The sequence below is a fragment of the Bubalus kerabau genome, chromosome 14 (genome assembly GCF_029407905.1).
Source record: "Bubalus kerabau isolate K-KA32 ecotype Philippines breed swamp buffalo chromosome 14, PCC_UOA_SB_1v2, whole genome shotgun sequence".
Taxonomy (NCBI): Eukaryota; Metazoa; Chordata; class Mammalia; order Artiodactyla; family Bovidae; genus Bubalus; species Bubalus kerabau.
Window position 1 is genome coordinate 65099143 of NC_073637.1, and position 13664 is coordinate 65112806.

General features: G+C 43.1%; 1 protein-coding gene across 1 annotated transcript in view; it reads right to left on the bottom strand.

Annotated features, from left to right (window-relative positions):
• GRHL2 (grainyhead like transcription factor 2) overlaps positions 1-13664 on the bottom strand; it is a 172645-nt gene that overhangs the window by 123715 nt on the left and 35266 nt on the right. The window contains exon 2 of the mRNA XM_055546510.1: positions 3849-4044. Within this exon, the coding sequence (XP_055402485.1) occupies positions 3849-4044 (196 nt within the window). The remainder of the gene's footprint in view (positions 1-3848; positions 4045-13664) is intronic.

Here is a 13664-nt window from a genome sequence, read left to right on the forward strand (position 1 = left end):
GCATCACCAACTCGATGGACATGAGTTTGAGTGAACTCCAGGAGATGGTGATGGACAGGGAGGCCTGGCGTGCTGCAATTCGTGGGGTCGAAAAGAGTCGGATACGACTGAGTGACTGAACTGAACTGATGGTAGTTCTATTTTTAGTTTTTTGAGAAACCTCTGTTTTCCAGTTGTTGAACCAATTTACATTCCTACCAATAGCTAGGAGGGTTCCATTTTCTCCATATCCTCAAATTGAGTTTTATGTAAACTCCCTACTCTGTATCTTAAAATATTTATGAAAGTAAAATTTCAACTTTCCTTTTAATATTAATAATGTGCAAAAGGACAGGTAATCTAGGTACCATATTTACTAATAGTTTATTCTTTGAGCCTATGGGAAATTAAATTCTTTCCTAAATTACTAATGAGTTTTGTTTCAAGGTATATTTCTCTTTTTCATTAATATGAAAAAACTGTCATCTAATAAAGATAGCTGAAATTATGATAGTAATGGAATAAAATCTGTTTTTAAAAAATAAGAACAATATGTTTCTTCAAAATTATCTTAATATATTTCTTCATAGTCTTGTAAAACTATTACTAACATATTTGCTTAATGAAGTTATATAGGTTACCAAAAAGTTTTAATGACCCAAGTTATTAAATCATAGTCACTTTAATGATATGTTACCAGATTTTAATGAGTGTCAAGCTTAACTATTTTTTATAATAAATAAAAATTGCTTTGCAATTTCTAGGGATGAGATCATTTCCAGACATTAAGTATTAACACAAAAGTCTAATAAATCGAAACCCTCAAGAAGTAGCCTAGAACTTGGAACAGTCTAACATGATAAGTTCTGTACCATCCTTAATACATTCTGAAAATGTTCACCCCAAAACGTTTAGAAATTATCCTTGTGTTCTTCAAATTAGCTTCTCAGTCAAAAAGGATTTAAATATATAAAACAGCCACAAACAAAAGAAGAAAAGAAAGCCTGCCGAGAGTCCATCTTTGTTTTTCAGGCTCAGTTGTTTTCGGGTGCTTCCTGTTCCGTGTAGGAAACTGCCCTGCTTGCATGAAGTGGAGACTAGACCCTACCTCCTCTCATGTGGACCCCCGTTCCCAAATTTAAAACCCCTTTTTGCTAGGTCACGAGTCATGTTGGGAATTGTACACCTTCACAAGAGAGCTGTGAAATCTGCCAATTCCAGCTCTCTTAGTAAGGGGGAAAAGTCAGCCTAGACTGCAAGGGTGCAAGTAGAATGCCTTTCCTTTATTTCTTCAGAACTTTCTAACCATAAAAGATGCATTTATTTGAGTCAATAATATCCTCATTTAAAATAGCCTGGATGGGCCAACCTATGAGTTACTCAAACCTTGTATCGGGTTGGCCAAAACGTTTGCTCATAACAGCTTACAGAAAAACTTGAACCAACTTTTTGGCCAACTCAATATCTCATCTTTAATAAGCACAACTTGGGGCTTCCCTGTCTCAGATGGTGAAGAATCTGCCTGCAGTGTAGGAGACCCACCCGGGTTCGATCCCTGGGTCGGGAAGATTCCCTGGAGAAGGGAGTGGCAACCCATTCTAGTATTCTTGCCCAGAAAGTTCCATGGACAGCGGAGCCTGGCAGTACAGTCCATAAGGTCACATAGAGTCGAACACAACTGAGAGACTAACAAGCACAACTTGGCTTGACTCTATTTTCTCTCCCCACAGAGGGAGCCCTCCTTAGAGTTTTAATAGAGAAAATTAGAGGAAGCTGGAAAAGGAATGAATAATTTTAGGGAACGTTGGTCAAAGAGTAGGCTTGGGGGTGGTCGGTCAGTGCCAGGGTTGGTACTGGTGTTGGTGTTGGTGGGAGATCCTTGGAAAGCATGAAAACTCGGGTTTAGGAGAGACACAGGAGGCAGCACAACTTGCAATGGTGGAGACTGCTGGAAGGAAACAGGAACTGGGATGCAGGAAGGAAGTAGGAAACCGAGACTGACGCTTAACTAAAATAGAAATTCCTCCCGTGTGATTTTCTCCTGATGGAGGGAGAGGGCAAGAGGAGGATTTAGTGCTTATTCTAAAGAGTTGCGCCCAACCGGCAAAATAAACTCAGCCATTTTCACCTTTGTGCCAATCCCAGCATAAGCCCAGGTGTTTACAATCAAATCAGGCAATGAATATCCTCAATCAGTAAATACTTGTTGACTTTTTACATTTCAATGGTTCTAAGGAAGCAGGTCATACCAGATATAGTCCTTCATAGTAGAGACAGACCAATGTTTGTTCAATTTCCTGAAATACTCCTATTTTGAAGGTACCTGTGACAAGTATTTTTGTAATGCAAGTGAATTACACTCATTTTGTTTTAAGAGTTTTTCAAAATAAATACTGAGTGCCTGGTGAAACAAAGGGAGACAGATTTTGGAATTACTGCAAAAGTCTACCATAAAAGCATTCATTGGTATATTTCTTACAAAAGTTTTCATCCTGATGTTTCTTATAAAATGGAATATCTAAAAGCAAACTAGGGAGTTCCCTGGCACTCCAGTGGTTAGGACGTGACACTTTTACTGCTGCTTTCACTGCCACGGGACTGGGTTCAGTCCCTGGTCAGGGAACTAAGACCCTGCACATCACAGCGTTCAGCCAAAAAATAAACAAAAACATAAAGGTTCTCATTCTTTCATTTATTTATTTCATTTTATTAATTTATTTATTTTTGGCTGCACCATGCATCATGAGGGATCTTAGTTCCCCAGCCAGGGATGGAACCCACGCCCCCCTGCAATGGAAGCACAGAGTCTTAACCACTGATTGCCAGGGAAGTCCCACATTACTTAATTTTAAAATAATAATAAAATAAAATAAGAAATAAAAGCAGCCTCAATGTCCCAAAACAGCAATAACTAAATTACGGTACAGCCACACAATGTAATATTCTTTATTCACCAAAAGTCATAAAGTAAAAATGGCAGCAAAGAAGTACTGCAATATGATATGAAGTAGGAATTAAATGTGAAAGTGAAACTTGCTCAGTTGTGTCCGACTCTGCAATCCATGGACCGTGGAATTCTCCAGGCCAGAATACTGGAGTGGGTAGCCTTTCTCTTCTCCAGGGCATCTTCCCAATCCAGGGATTGAACCCATGTCTCCTGCATTGCAGGCAGATTCTTTACCAGATGAGCCACAAGGGCAGCCCAAGAACACTGGAGTGGGTAGCCTATCCCTTCTCCAGTGGATCTTCCCCACCCAGGAATCAAACCCAGGTCTCCTGAGTCCCTTGGACTGCAAGGAGATCCAACCAGTCCATTCTGAAGGAGATCAGCCCTGGGATTTCTTTGGAAGGAATGATGCTAAAGCTGAAACTCCAGTACTTTGGGCACCTCGTGCGAAGAGTTGACTCATTGGAAAAGAGTCTGATGCTGGGAGGGATTGGGGGCAGGAGGAGAAGGAGACAACAGAGGATGAGATGGCTGGATGGCATCACCGACTCGATGGACGTGAGTCTGAGTGAACTCCGGGAGTTGGTGATGGACAGGGAGGCCTGGCGTGCTGCGATTCATGGGGTCGCAAAGAGTCGGACACGACTGAGCGACTGAACTGAACTGAACTGAACTGATGTATGCTTGTGAAAGGGCACGGTAGTCAGTATCCGAAAAGGAAAACTCCCTCTGGGCAGGGGTGAAGTTGGGCTTCATAGACGGGAAAGCAGGGAAGCAACGAGACAAGGAAGAGGCTGAGTTCCACGGTGAGTGTGGAAATACCCTAGGTTCTCTGGCCTGGGACGAAGTTTGCTCTCTCTGCCCACAGAGAGGAGCGGACCTAGGGGCCGAGGGCGGAGGGAGGCGAGGCTCCGAGGTCTACCTTATAGTAGTCGTACAGCAGGCCAAGCGCGGCCGCGCTGTCCTCGTCACCGTTGATGCTCATCATAGCCTTGGTGGCCGCCGTCAGGGGGTTCTCCAAATACGACTTCCAGGCTTCATCCTCACTGGTGTAGGCTCTTCGGGTATTAAATGGAGGCTCACTGGGCATGGGCACTAAGGCCACCAGTCGTTTATTACTGCGAAAGCAAGAGAAATGAGATTCCTGATCAGAGAAGTGTTCTTTTTTCCCACTAAATATACACGTGGAATAAAAATATGCACATTATTTGGTTCATTTGTACTTCCCCAGAATGGAAGAGAAGGAAGATTAAGACCAAAGTGATGGCCACGTCACATTGATAAAGCCACTGATTTATTTCTTTACTGTCCAGGAGAGGTAATAATGGCCTTTAAAAGGTAGTGTAGAAGTAGTGTAAGTTGACTCCCTTCACACTCAGCTTTTCATAATCAATCAGTTCAGGAGCCAAATCATTTTATTTGATTATCCTTCATTAATATATATTAGAATGAAACCTTGGGAGGGAACAGGTTTCATTTAATTCTGTAAGTTCTAGTGTATAAATATGTGCAACACATTAAAAGTCATTGGCATGTTAATGGCAGTTAAAAAACAGTTTTATCTAGTGTAATTTACACTATGAAGTGAAGTGAAGTCGCTCAGTCATGTCTGACTCTTTGCAACCCCATGGACTGTAGTCTACCAGGCTCCTCTGTCCATGGGATTTTCCAGGCAATAGTCCTGGAGTGGATTGCCATTTCCCTATAGACCAATCCATGTCCTTTAATGTAAAAGGCAATAGAAGCTACAGAAACAAGGCGCAAGGCGTACTGTAGATATGATGCATCAAACGGATGCGAAGCAACAGGAAAGAGATGAACTCTGTACATGAGTCCTGTGTTCCATGGGATCCTACTATATTTAAAGGGCATCGAAGCTACAGATCATAAAAGATCATCATGGAGAGTGAGGAGGCACCTGGAGAATCTTCAGCAGACAAGAGGGGCTGGAGCTGTCGGTCCTAAACAAGCCAAACTCAGGTAAAACAGGAAATGACCATCAAAGCCATTTTTTAAGGAGGATTCAATAATAACTCAAGTACCTGGTGGTTCAGATGGTAAAGAATCCCCCTGCAATGCAGGTGACTCACCCGGGTTTGATCCCTAGGTCGAGAAGATCCCCTGGAGAAGGGAATGGTTACCCACTCCAGTATTCTTGCCTGGATAATTCCATGGATAGAGGAGCCTGGTGGGCTCTACTCCACAGGGTTGCAAAGAGTTGGACACGACTGAGTGACTTTCCCTTTCACCCCTAAACCACCACAGTCCTCAGCAGCACACCCCAGGCTTGTTCATTGAAATGAAATCAGAAAGTAACAATGAGACATTGTATTTCAGTAACACCTGGGTCTACTCAGGGTAACCTGACACAGAGAAGTGGCAGGACTGCAAAGGCAGCATGTATGCCGATCAGTGGAAATTCATCCAGCAAGAACCGATGGTCATTCAGTAAAGACAAACCTTTTTGCTGATATTTCTGCAGGGCCCTCTAACGGTACATGGTCTTCCAGCTCACTTTGTGGTGGAAGACTGTGTGAACTCACAACAAAGGCTGTGTTGAGGGCACTTTGTGTGGAGGCATGGTGTCATGCATCGATGGAGGGTCAGAAAATGAAACTGACATTGGTGACGTATATTGGGGGGTGCGGGCGGGAAGTCCACATTGAGCAGAGTGGGATTTTAGATGGTCTCCAGATTTTAGATGGTTTTAACTCTTTGTGCCAGTGGTTTGGTGGAACTGATTGGGAGGAAAGAGAAAATAATGACCCAACTGTACATGAATTGAATTAAAAGGGTAAAAACCAAGTTTCTGGAAGTAAACGGGAAAATCCTGGTGGAAGGCCTTTCTAACCATTCGGCTGTGTGGTGACACGGAGCAGCACAGGTTCTGCAAGTGAGTCTCTGTTCACTGTTTACCGAGGAGGAACACTGCCTGAGGTTCGGTTTCTTCTTGCCTTACATAAAGACAGCACTATTTTTAGTTTCTTAAAGAACCTCCATACTGTTTTTTCCTTAGTGAAGTGAGTGAGTGAAAGTCGCTCAGTTGTGTCCAACTCTTTGTGACCCCCTGGACTGTATAATCCATGGAATTCTCCAGACCAGAATACTGGAGTGGGTAGCCTATCCCTTCTCCAGGGGATTTTCCCAACCCAGGAATCGAACCAGGATCTCCTGCATGGCTGGCAGATTCTTTACCAACTGAGCTCTGAGAGAAACCCTTTTCCCTTAGTGGCTGCACCAATTTACATTCTCACCAAGGCTGTAGGAGGCTTCCCTTCTCTCCACACCCTCTCCAGCATCTATTGCTTCTGGAGTTTTTGATGACAGCCATTCTGACTGATGTGAACGAATAACCAACAAGGACCTACTGTATAGCACAGGGAACTCTGCTTAATATCATGGAACAACCTAACTGGGGAAAGAATTTGAAAAAGGATACATGTATATGTATAAGTGAATCACTTTGTGGTACAACTGACATTAACACAACATTATTAATCAACTCTACTCCAATATAAAACAGAAAGTTAAAACACCAAGCACAGTAATGCCTACCCTACTAACCTCACAGTATGACTGTGAGAACTCAATAAGATAATGGAACTGAACAACAATAACAAGTATTACTCTCACGGCACACTTCTATATTCCTATAAAGTTTGAGGGCATAACAACTTTTGGCTATAACGTAGAAGTGCTAAAGGTAATCATTAATTAAGGGAGTCTGAAGTTGTTTACTCAGCTATTTTCCGTAAGAGCCCAACAGACACCATAAGAGCTATATGTGGAGGGTGTGATGGCAAAGGACATGGGCGCTGCCCTGTAGCCCACGTAGCCTCCAGGAAGGGAAAGCAAGCACCAGTGTTACATGAGTGATGAGCGTGAGAAATGAACAGTGTCATGAGTGAGGATTCATGACAGAGGGGACTAACCTAGCCAGAGGACCCAGGAGGAAGCAAAGCTTCCACAAAGACCTGAAGGAAAGGCAGGAGAGTGCTGGTCAGTGGTGAAATGGGCAGATGTGGGAAAAAATTTTTTTAAGTGAAGAGTGTATTGGTAATGCAAAATAATGGGATTTTCCAACAAAAGGAGCACATTTGTATTCATTTTGGAGAGTCCAAGAAATTTACATATTTTATATACACTGGCGTATTAGTCATAAAAAAAGAAGGAAATAATGCCATTTGCAGCAACATAGATGGACCTAGAGACAATCATACTAAGTGAAGTAAGTCAGAGAAAGACAAATACCATATGATATCCCTTATGTGTGGAATCTGAAATATGACACAAATGAAGTTATCTACAAAAGCAGAAACAGACTCACAGACATAGAGAACAGACTTGTGATTGCTAATGGCAGGCGAGGTGGGGGAGGGATGGGGTGGGAGTTTGGGGTTAGCAATGCAAATTAGTACATAGAGAACAGCTAAACACCAAAGCCCTACTGGATAGCGCAGGGACCTACATTCAATATCTTGTGATAAACCATAATGGGAAAGGATATAAAAAGGAATGTATATATATATATGCATAACTGAATCTCTTCGCTGTGCAGCAGAAATTAATACATCATCATAAATCAACTACTCCTCAATGTAAAAAAAAAAGAAATTTACACATTTTGATTTAACAGTAAAACAGCATTTCCATGTTGTGGACATTACTAATCACAGAGGATAGAGTTGGATTTAGAGACAGAATTTTGGCAGACTCCTAAGAGTCTGTAAGTGGGAGAAATGAAGTCTCTGGGAGGACCAAGAGGGAAGGCAGTGCTGGTGGGCCACATGGGACAGTGCCATTACCACCCCTCCCAGTCACTTAGAAGAAGCCACTCTGCAGCCTTCACTTAGAGGGCAAATTAGAAGAATCTGAATCCTAATTGCTGCCCAGGAGGGCCCACACATCATGTGCACTTCCTAAAACCATGCAGCAGGAAGGAAGAGCTTTACGTTACTTGTAGTGACCTCACCACTGAAAAAGATGGGGATTTGACTCTCCTTACTTAAGAAAAGCGGGGAGGCGGGGTGGGGGTGGGGTGGGGGTGGAGTGTTAATTACAATACTGGCTAATTTCCAAAATTTAGCAGGAAGCGCCAGGGTGAAGGATAAGAGCCAACTCTTGATTTACACTAAGTAGCGTCCTCATTCACTGGAGACGTTTTTTCCTGAGTCTTCCTTCTTCTCCGTCCTGCGAAGTCTCCTGGATTGCTGATTTCATATGTTCCCAGCACAAACGTTCACTCATAAATCTAGATTCATCAGCTTTTCTATGAAGAAATGCTTGATGAATCTTCACACGATCAATAGAAAAAAATATTCTGGGAAAGTACAACCTTGCTAGCTGTTTCTGTTCACATTTTTTGATAGCCAAAGGAGTTTTATGCTCTTCCCTTTAACTGCATAATGACTTTGTTGTTGTTGTTGTTTTTTCCTTAGATTATAATCTCTCTGGTACAGAGCACTGTTGAATAAAGCTTGGTTTAATAAAAACAGAACAATCTCTCTGGTACATTGAGCAAAAATGTAGACCTGTAAAGAAAGGAAAGTTTTCACAGAACAGCTTTTACAAAAGTTTGGAACACTTTCTGAGGGTGAGTTTCATCATTGCTTTTTCGGAATGGCAGTTCTAATCATGCACCAGTCAGCTTTTTAAATATCCTTTCAGTAGCTTTAGGTGTGCAATTTTCAGTTGCCTTGAACTATACACCTGATCCCTGTTCTTCCTTGGAGGAAAGTTTACATTAGCACCTGAGTATTCCCAGCAAGGCAAAAGGCCTTGTTAGATCATAGATATTTTTTTTTTGTCTTTCATTTGTTTCTTTAATCCACTACTTCATTTTGTTGATGCTGGGAGAAAAACTAACAGATGAGTGAGTCATCAGCTGAAGTAGTGAAAGAGGAGGAGCATTCATGAGACTGAGATCATAACCAACAGGTCAAGAAAAACTCCAGATCACTCTACCACAACCTACCATGCCCTGGGGCATTAGTAAGAGTCTAACAGAGGGAAGGCTTTGCTGGGGAAAAGCTTACAGAACTGAACACATAATGCCTTCACCTCCTAAAAATATGTGCAGTAATAGTCAACAAATTCAGACATAAATTCATTTCACTTGGGACCACAGAAAACCAGGACAGTGAAGTTTTCATGTCAAATTATCAGTTTCAATTCATTTCTTACCATTCTTTAAAAAAAAAAAAAAATTCCTAGAAGAGCTTTAGTCTTTCTTTGTGGGGAGGGTTGTTTGGGAGCTTTTTGCCTTAATCTAGGGGGAAAACGGTTAAACTTCAGTTTCAATCTCAGCTCTGTCAATTTCTGAATTTGGATGAGGTACTTTACTTCTTCAAGCTTCTGTTTCTTCCTCTGTATCATATCAGACTTACAGTGTTGTTCTAAAGGTAAACTCAGATATTCACATACAATGAGCCTGGTACATTACAGATCTTCAGTAAATAATAGTTAGAAGTATTCTCTTTAGAACTGATTCTATTAATGACCTCCACTCAAAATCCTCCAGAGAAGGAATGGCAACCCACTCCAGTACTCTTGCCTGGAAAATCCCATGGATGGAGGAGCCTGGTAGGCTGCAGTCCATGGGGCCGCAAAGAGTCAGACACGACTGAGGGACTTCACTGTCACTTTTCACTTGCATGCATTGGAGAAGGCAAGGGCAACCCACTCCAGAGTTCCTGCCTGGAGAATCCCAAGGACGGAGGAGCCTGGTAGGCTGCCATCTACGGGGTTGCACACGACTGAAGCGACTTAGCAGCAGCACTCAAAATCCAACAGACGGCTCTCCGTTCTTAATCTCCTTGGATTTTCTTGGCCATTTCTCACTTCTTGCCTGGCCTGGCTTCTAAGATACTGTACAAGTGCAGTTCTCCTCTGCAGCCAAACATTCTTTTCCAATTGCTACTCTGCGTGCATGAGAAGTCGCTTCAGTCGTGTCTGACTCTTTGCAACCCTATGGACTATAGCCACCAGGCTCCTCTGTCCATGGGATTCTCCAGGCAAGAATACTGGAGTAGGCTGCCATGCAGATCTCCAGGGGATCTTCCCAATTCAGGGATCAAACCCCCATCTTTTACATCTCCTGTGTTGGCAAGAGAGTTCTTTACCACAAGCTCCACCTGCAAAGCCGAAGTTCTCCTTTCCTCTTCCTGTTCTCTAACTCTCATCATTTCTGGGCCCTTGGTTCTCTTGTCTCCCTTGTTGATTCACACAGCTTTCATTCATCCTCTGTTTTCATGTCTAACAGACATGTATCACCTAAGAGCCGGTTCTGCTTCTCTCTTAGACGTCCTGTTGTGGACTTAAACTCAATCCAGAACTAAGGTAACCATCATTTCTCAGTTGAGCACAACTCATCATCCCCTGTCCCTAGTTATCCAGAGCCAAATCTTATGTACTGGTTTAAAATATAGACTCTGTGGGCAGGGAGGTGGGAGGGGACACCCATGGCTGATTCATGTCACTGTGTGGCAAAACCCACCACAATATTGTAAAGTAATTAGCCTCCAATTAAAATAAATAAATTTAAAATAAAAAATAAAATATAGCTTCTGGAGCCAGATGGCCTGGGTGTAAATCCTGGCTGTACCGCTTACTAACTGTGTAACCTTGGTTGAGTTAGTTAACCTTTCTGGGCATCAGTTTCCTCACCTGTAAAACTGAGATGTACTCCCAAATGAAACAGAATAATAATATGCACTCTCTAGGATTTTCTCAGAATTAAAATTGACACAGTATAAAAGTCTTATGTATGTTAGCTATTATACTTTCTCTTTGTCCCTTATATGGAGTCAGTCACGGTATCCACGATCACAGTTTTAGTCTTATCTCTTCATGCCTCCAAGTGGTCTCGTTATCCTTCAGCTTCCCCACCCCCCCACCACCCCGCCTTCAATCTCTATTGAAGCCCTGTGGAATCACCTTCATAGTTAATTACTTTCAAGAGTGTTCTATGTTTCTTCACCACCTGTAATATCAAGCCCAAAATCCTCCATCTGATACTTAGGATTCTCCATGATCAGCCCCCTACCTACCTCTCAAAATTTATTCCTACTTGCTTAGCATAAGGAGTTGAACCATTTAGCTGAAATTCCGCAAAGAAGCCCCATTTCTATATCCATGCTTTTGCTCAGACTGTTCCCCTGCCTGAAATTGCCTTCCTGCTTCTCTCCATCTAAACTCTACTCTTAGCAAAGTCCAGCACCAACATCCCATCTTGTAGAAAATACTCCCTGGTTGTTCCTATTTGAGTTTTTAAGGGCTTTCCTGTACTACAAACTCCTACAGTATGTATATTATTTACTACACATGCTGTGCTGTGCTAAGTCTCTCAGTCATGTCCAACTCTTTGCAATCCCATGGACTGTAACCCACCAGGCTCCTCTGTCCATGGGGATTCTCTAGGCAAGAATACTGGAGTGGGTAGCCATGCCCTCCTGCAGGGATCTTCCCAACCCAGAGATCAAACCCAGGTCTCCCGCACTGCAGGCGGATTCTTTACCATGTGAGCCACCAGGGAAGCCCAAGAATACTGGAGTGGGTGGCCTATCCCTTCTCCAGGGGATCTTCCTGACCCAGGAATCGAACCAGGGTCTCCTGCATTGCAGGCAGATTCTTTACCAGCTGAGCTACCAGGGAAGCCCATTTACTACATATTCTACCATTTAATTTTTACTATGCAAAGAATACCAATTATGGAGAGAAAACTGTTATTCAGTTGTTAGATCCACCAAGATCTAACAACAGTTATTCAGCTGCTAAAACTACACCAAGAAAGTAGTATTTGTTAATCAAAAAGCCAGGAGTTCCCATACATAGTCCAGTCTATCCCACACCACGTCCCTGACCTGCCTTGGATTTCCAACCTGCCTGACTTCACTCAAAGATCTGTGAATCCCTCTTCTCCAACTTTGCACTGGCTTTGTTCTGAAAGCACTAGTCCCCACTCTATCACATATACGCGCACACACACACACACCTCCCTGAGTCAAGGAGCACACCTAGACACCTGGACTGGCCCTAGGCACTTATCTCTTAAAAGGCAGCTACCGCAGCGTCATCCATGAACCTTCATTTTCTTCCATCCACTTCATTTAAAAATCCTATAGATATTACCTTCAAAATATACCTAGACTGTGGCCTCTCTCGCCATTCCACTGCAAGTATGCTGCTGCAAGCCACCCTCATCTTCTACTTGGATTACCGCAATTGTCTCTGAGGTAGGCAACCTCCACTACGGGCTCCCAACAATCCTTGCCTCCTAGAACTCACAGCCTTGTGGAGTGCCCACCCACACTGTACCAGACTTTGATATGATGAATAGCAGATGGCAAAAGTGAGAGTGTGGCACTCCTAGAATTAGATAATCAAAGTCTTCCATTTTGGTAAGTCTCTCTCTTTCTCTCTCTTTCTCCTCTCTTATTCTGGGGAAACCAAACTGCCATATTATTGTGAGGAACTGAAGCCTTAACCAACAATTAAGGAGAAATTGAAGACCACCACCAACCTGTGAGGGAGCTTAGTACATCCTGCAGTCAAAGTCAAGTGCAAAATCAGTTACAGCCCCAGGTGACAGCCTGAGTGAAGTCTTACGGAGACCCTGAGCCCCAACCATCTCCAGCTAAGCAACTCTTAGACGCCTGACCATCAGAAACTGTGTAAGATAATGTTTGCTATTTTAGCTGCTAAATGTTTAGATACTATGTTACCCAGCAACAGAGAGTTAATACTGTTTCTGAATAAACCTCCCGGCTTTCACCTTTGTGCCCCCCTCCCTCCAGTCTATTCTCAACAAAGCAGCATCTAGAGAAATCCCATTAAGACATAAATCAGATCAGGCTACTCCCATCCTCAGTCCTATATTATCCCCATTTTCCTTAGAGGTCAAGGTCCTTCCAGCGGCCTTCCAGGTCCTACAGAACCTCTCCTCCCTTACTTCTCCCAGCTTCCCTCCTGGTACTCTCTCCCCTTGTCATCCTCCGCCCTCATTGTGATCCTCTTCCTTGGTCTCCATGTCTCTATCTTCGGGTCTTGGCTCCAGCTGTTTTTCATCTTTCTGGAATGCTCTTTCCCCCAATATCCCCTCATAACTCTCTCGCTGCCTCTAAACTTCTGCCCAGACCTCAGCACAGTGAGACTTAATCCTGGCTACCTTTATTAATGCAGTGACCTGCCGCCACCCACCCTCATTGTTGTTCAGTCACTAAGTCATGTCCGACTCTGACCCCAAAGACTGCAGCACATCAGGCTTCCCTGTCCTTCACCCTCTCCTGGAGTTTGCTCAAATACATGTCCACTGAGTCGGTGATACCACCTACCCTAAAAATCTCAATTCCTCCAAACTTTACATCTCCCTTATACAGCTTCTATTCTTTTTAAAAAACTATTTATTTATTTGACTGTGCTGGGTCTTAGTTGCAGCATGTGGGATCCCCAGGTGTGGCATGTGGGATTTAGCTCCCCAGCCAAGAATCAAACCATCACCCCCTTTCCAGCCTTGGGAGCACAGAGTCTGAGCCACTGGACTACCAGGGAAATCCCTTCCCCTTTCTTCCCTGGTAGTCACCATCTGCTCATACAATGTAGCCTACTTACTATGTTCTGAGTTCATGGTCTATCTACCCCCATGAGAATGTAAGCTCCACGGGATGGAGATTCTTTTTTTTTTTTTTTACCTCATGGATGTATCACAAGCATTGAATGATGCCTGCCACTCAATTAAATT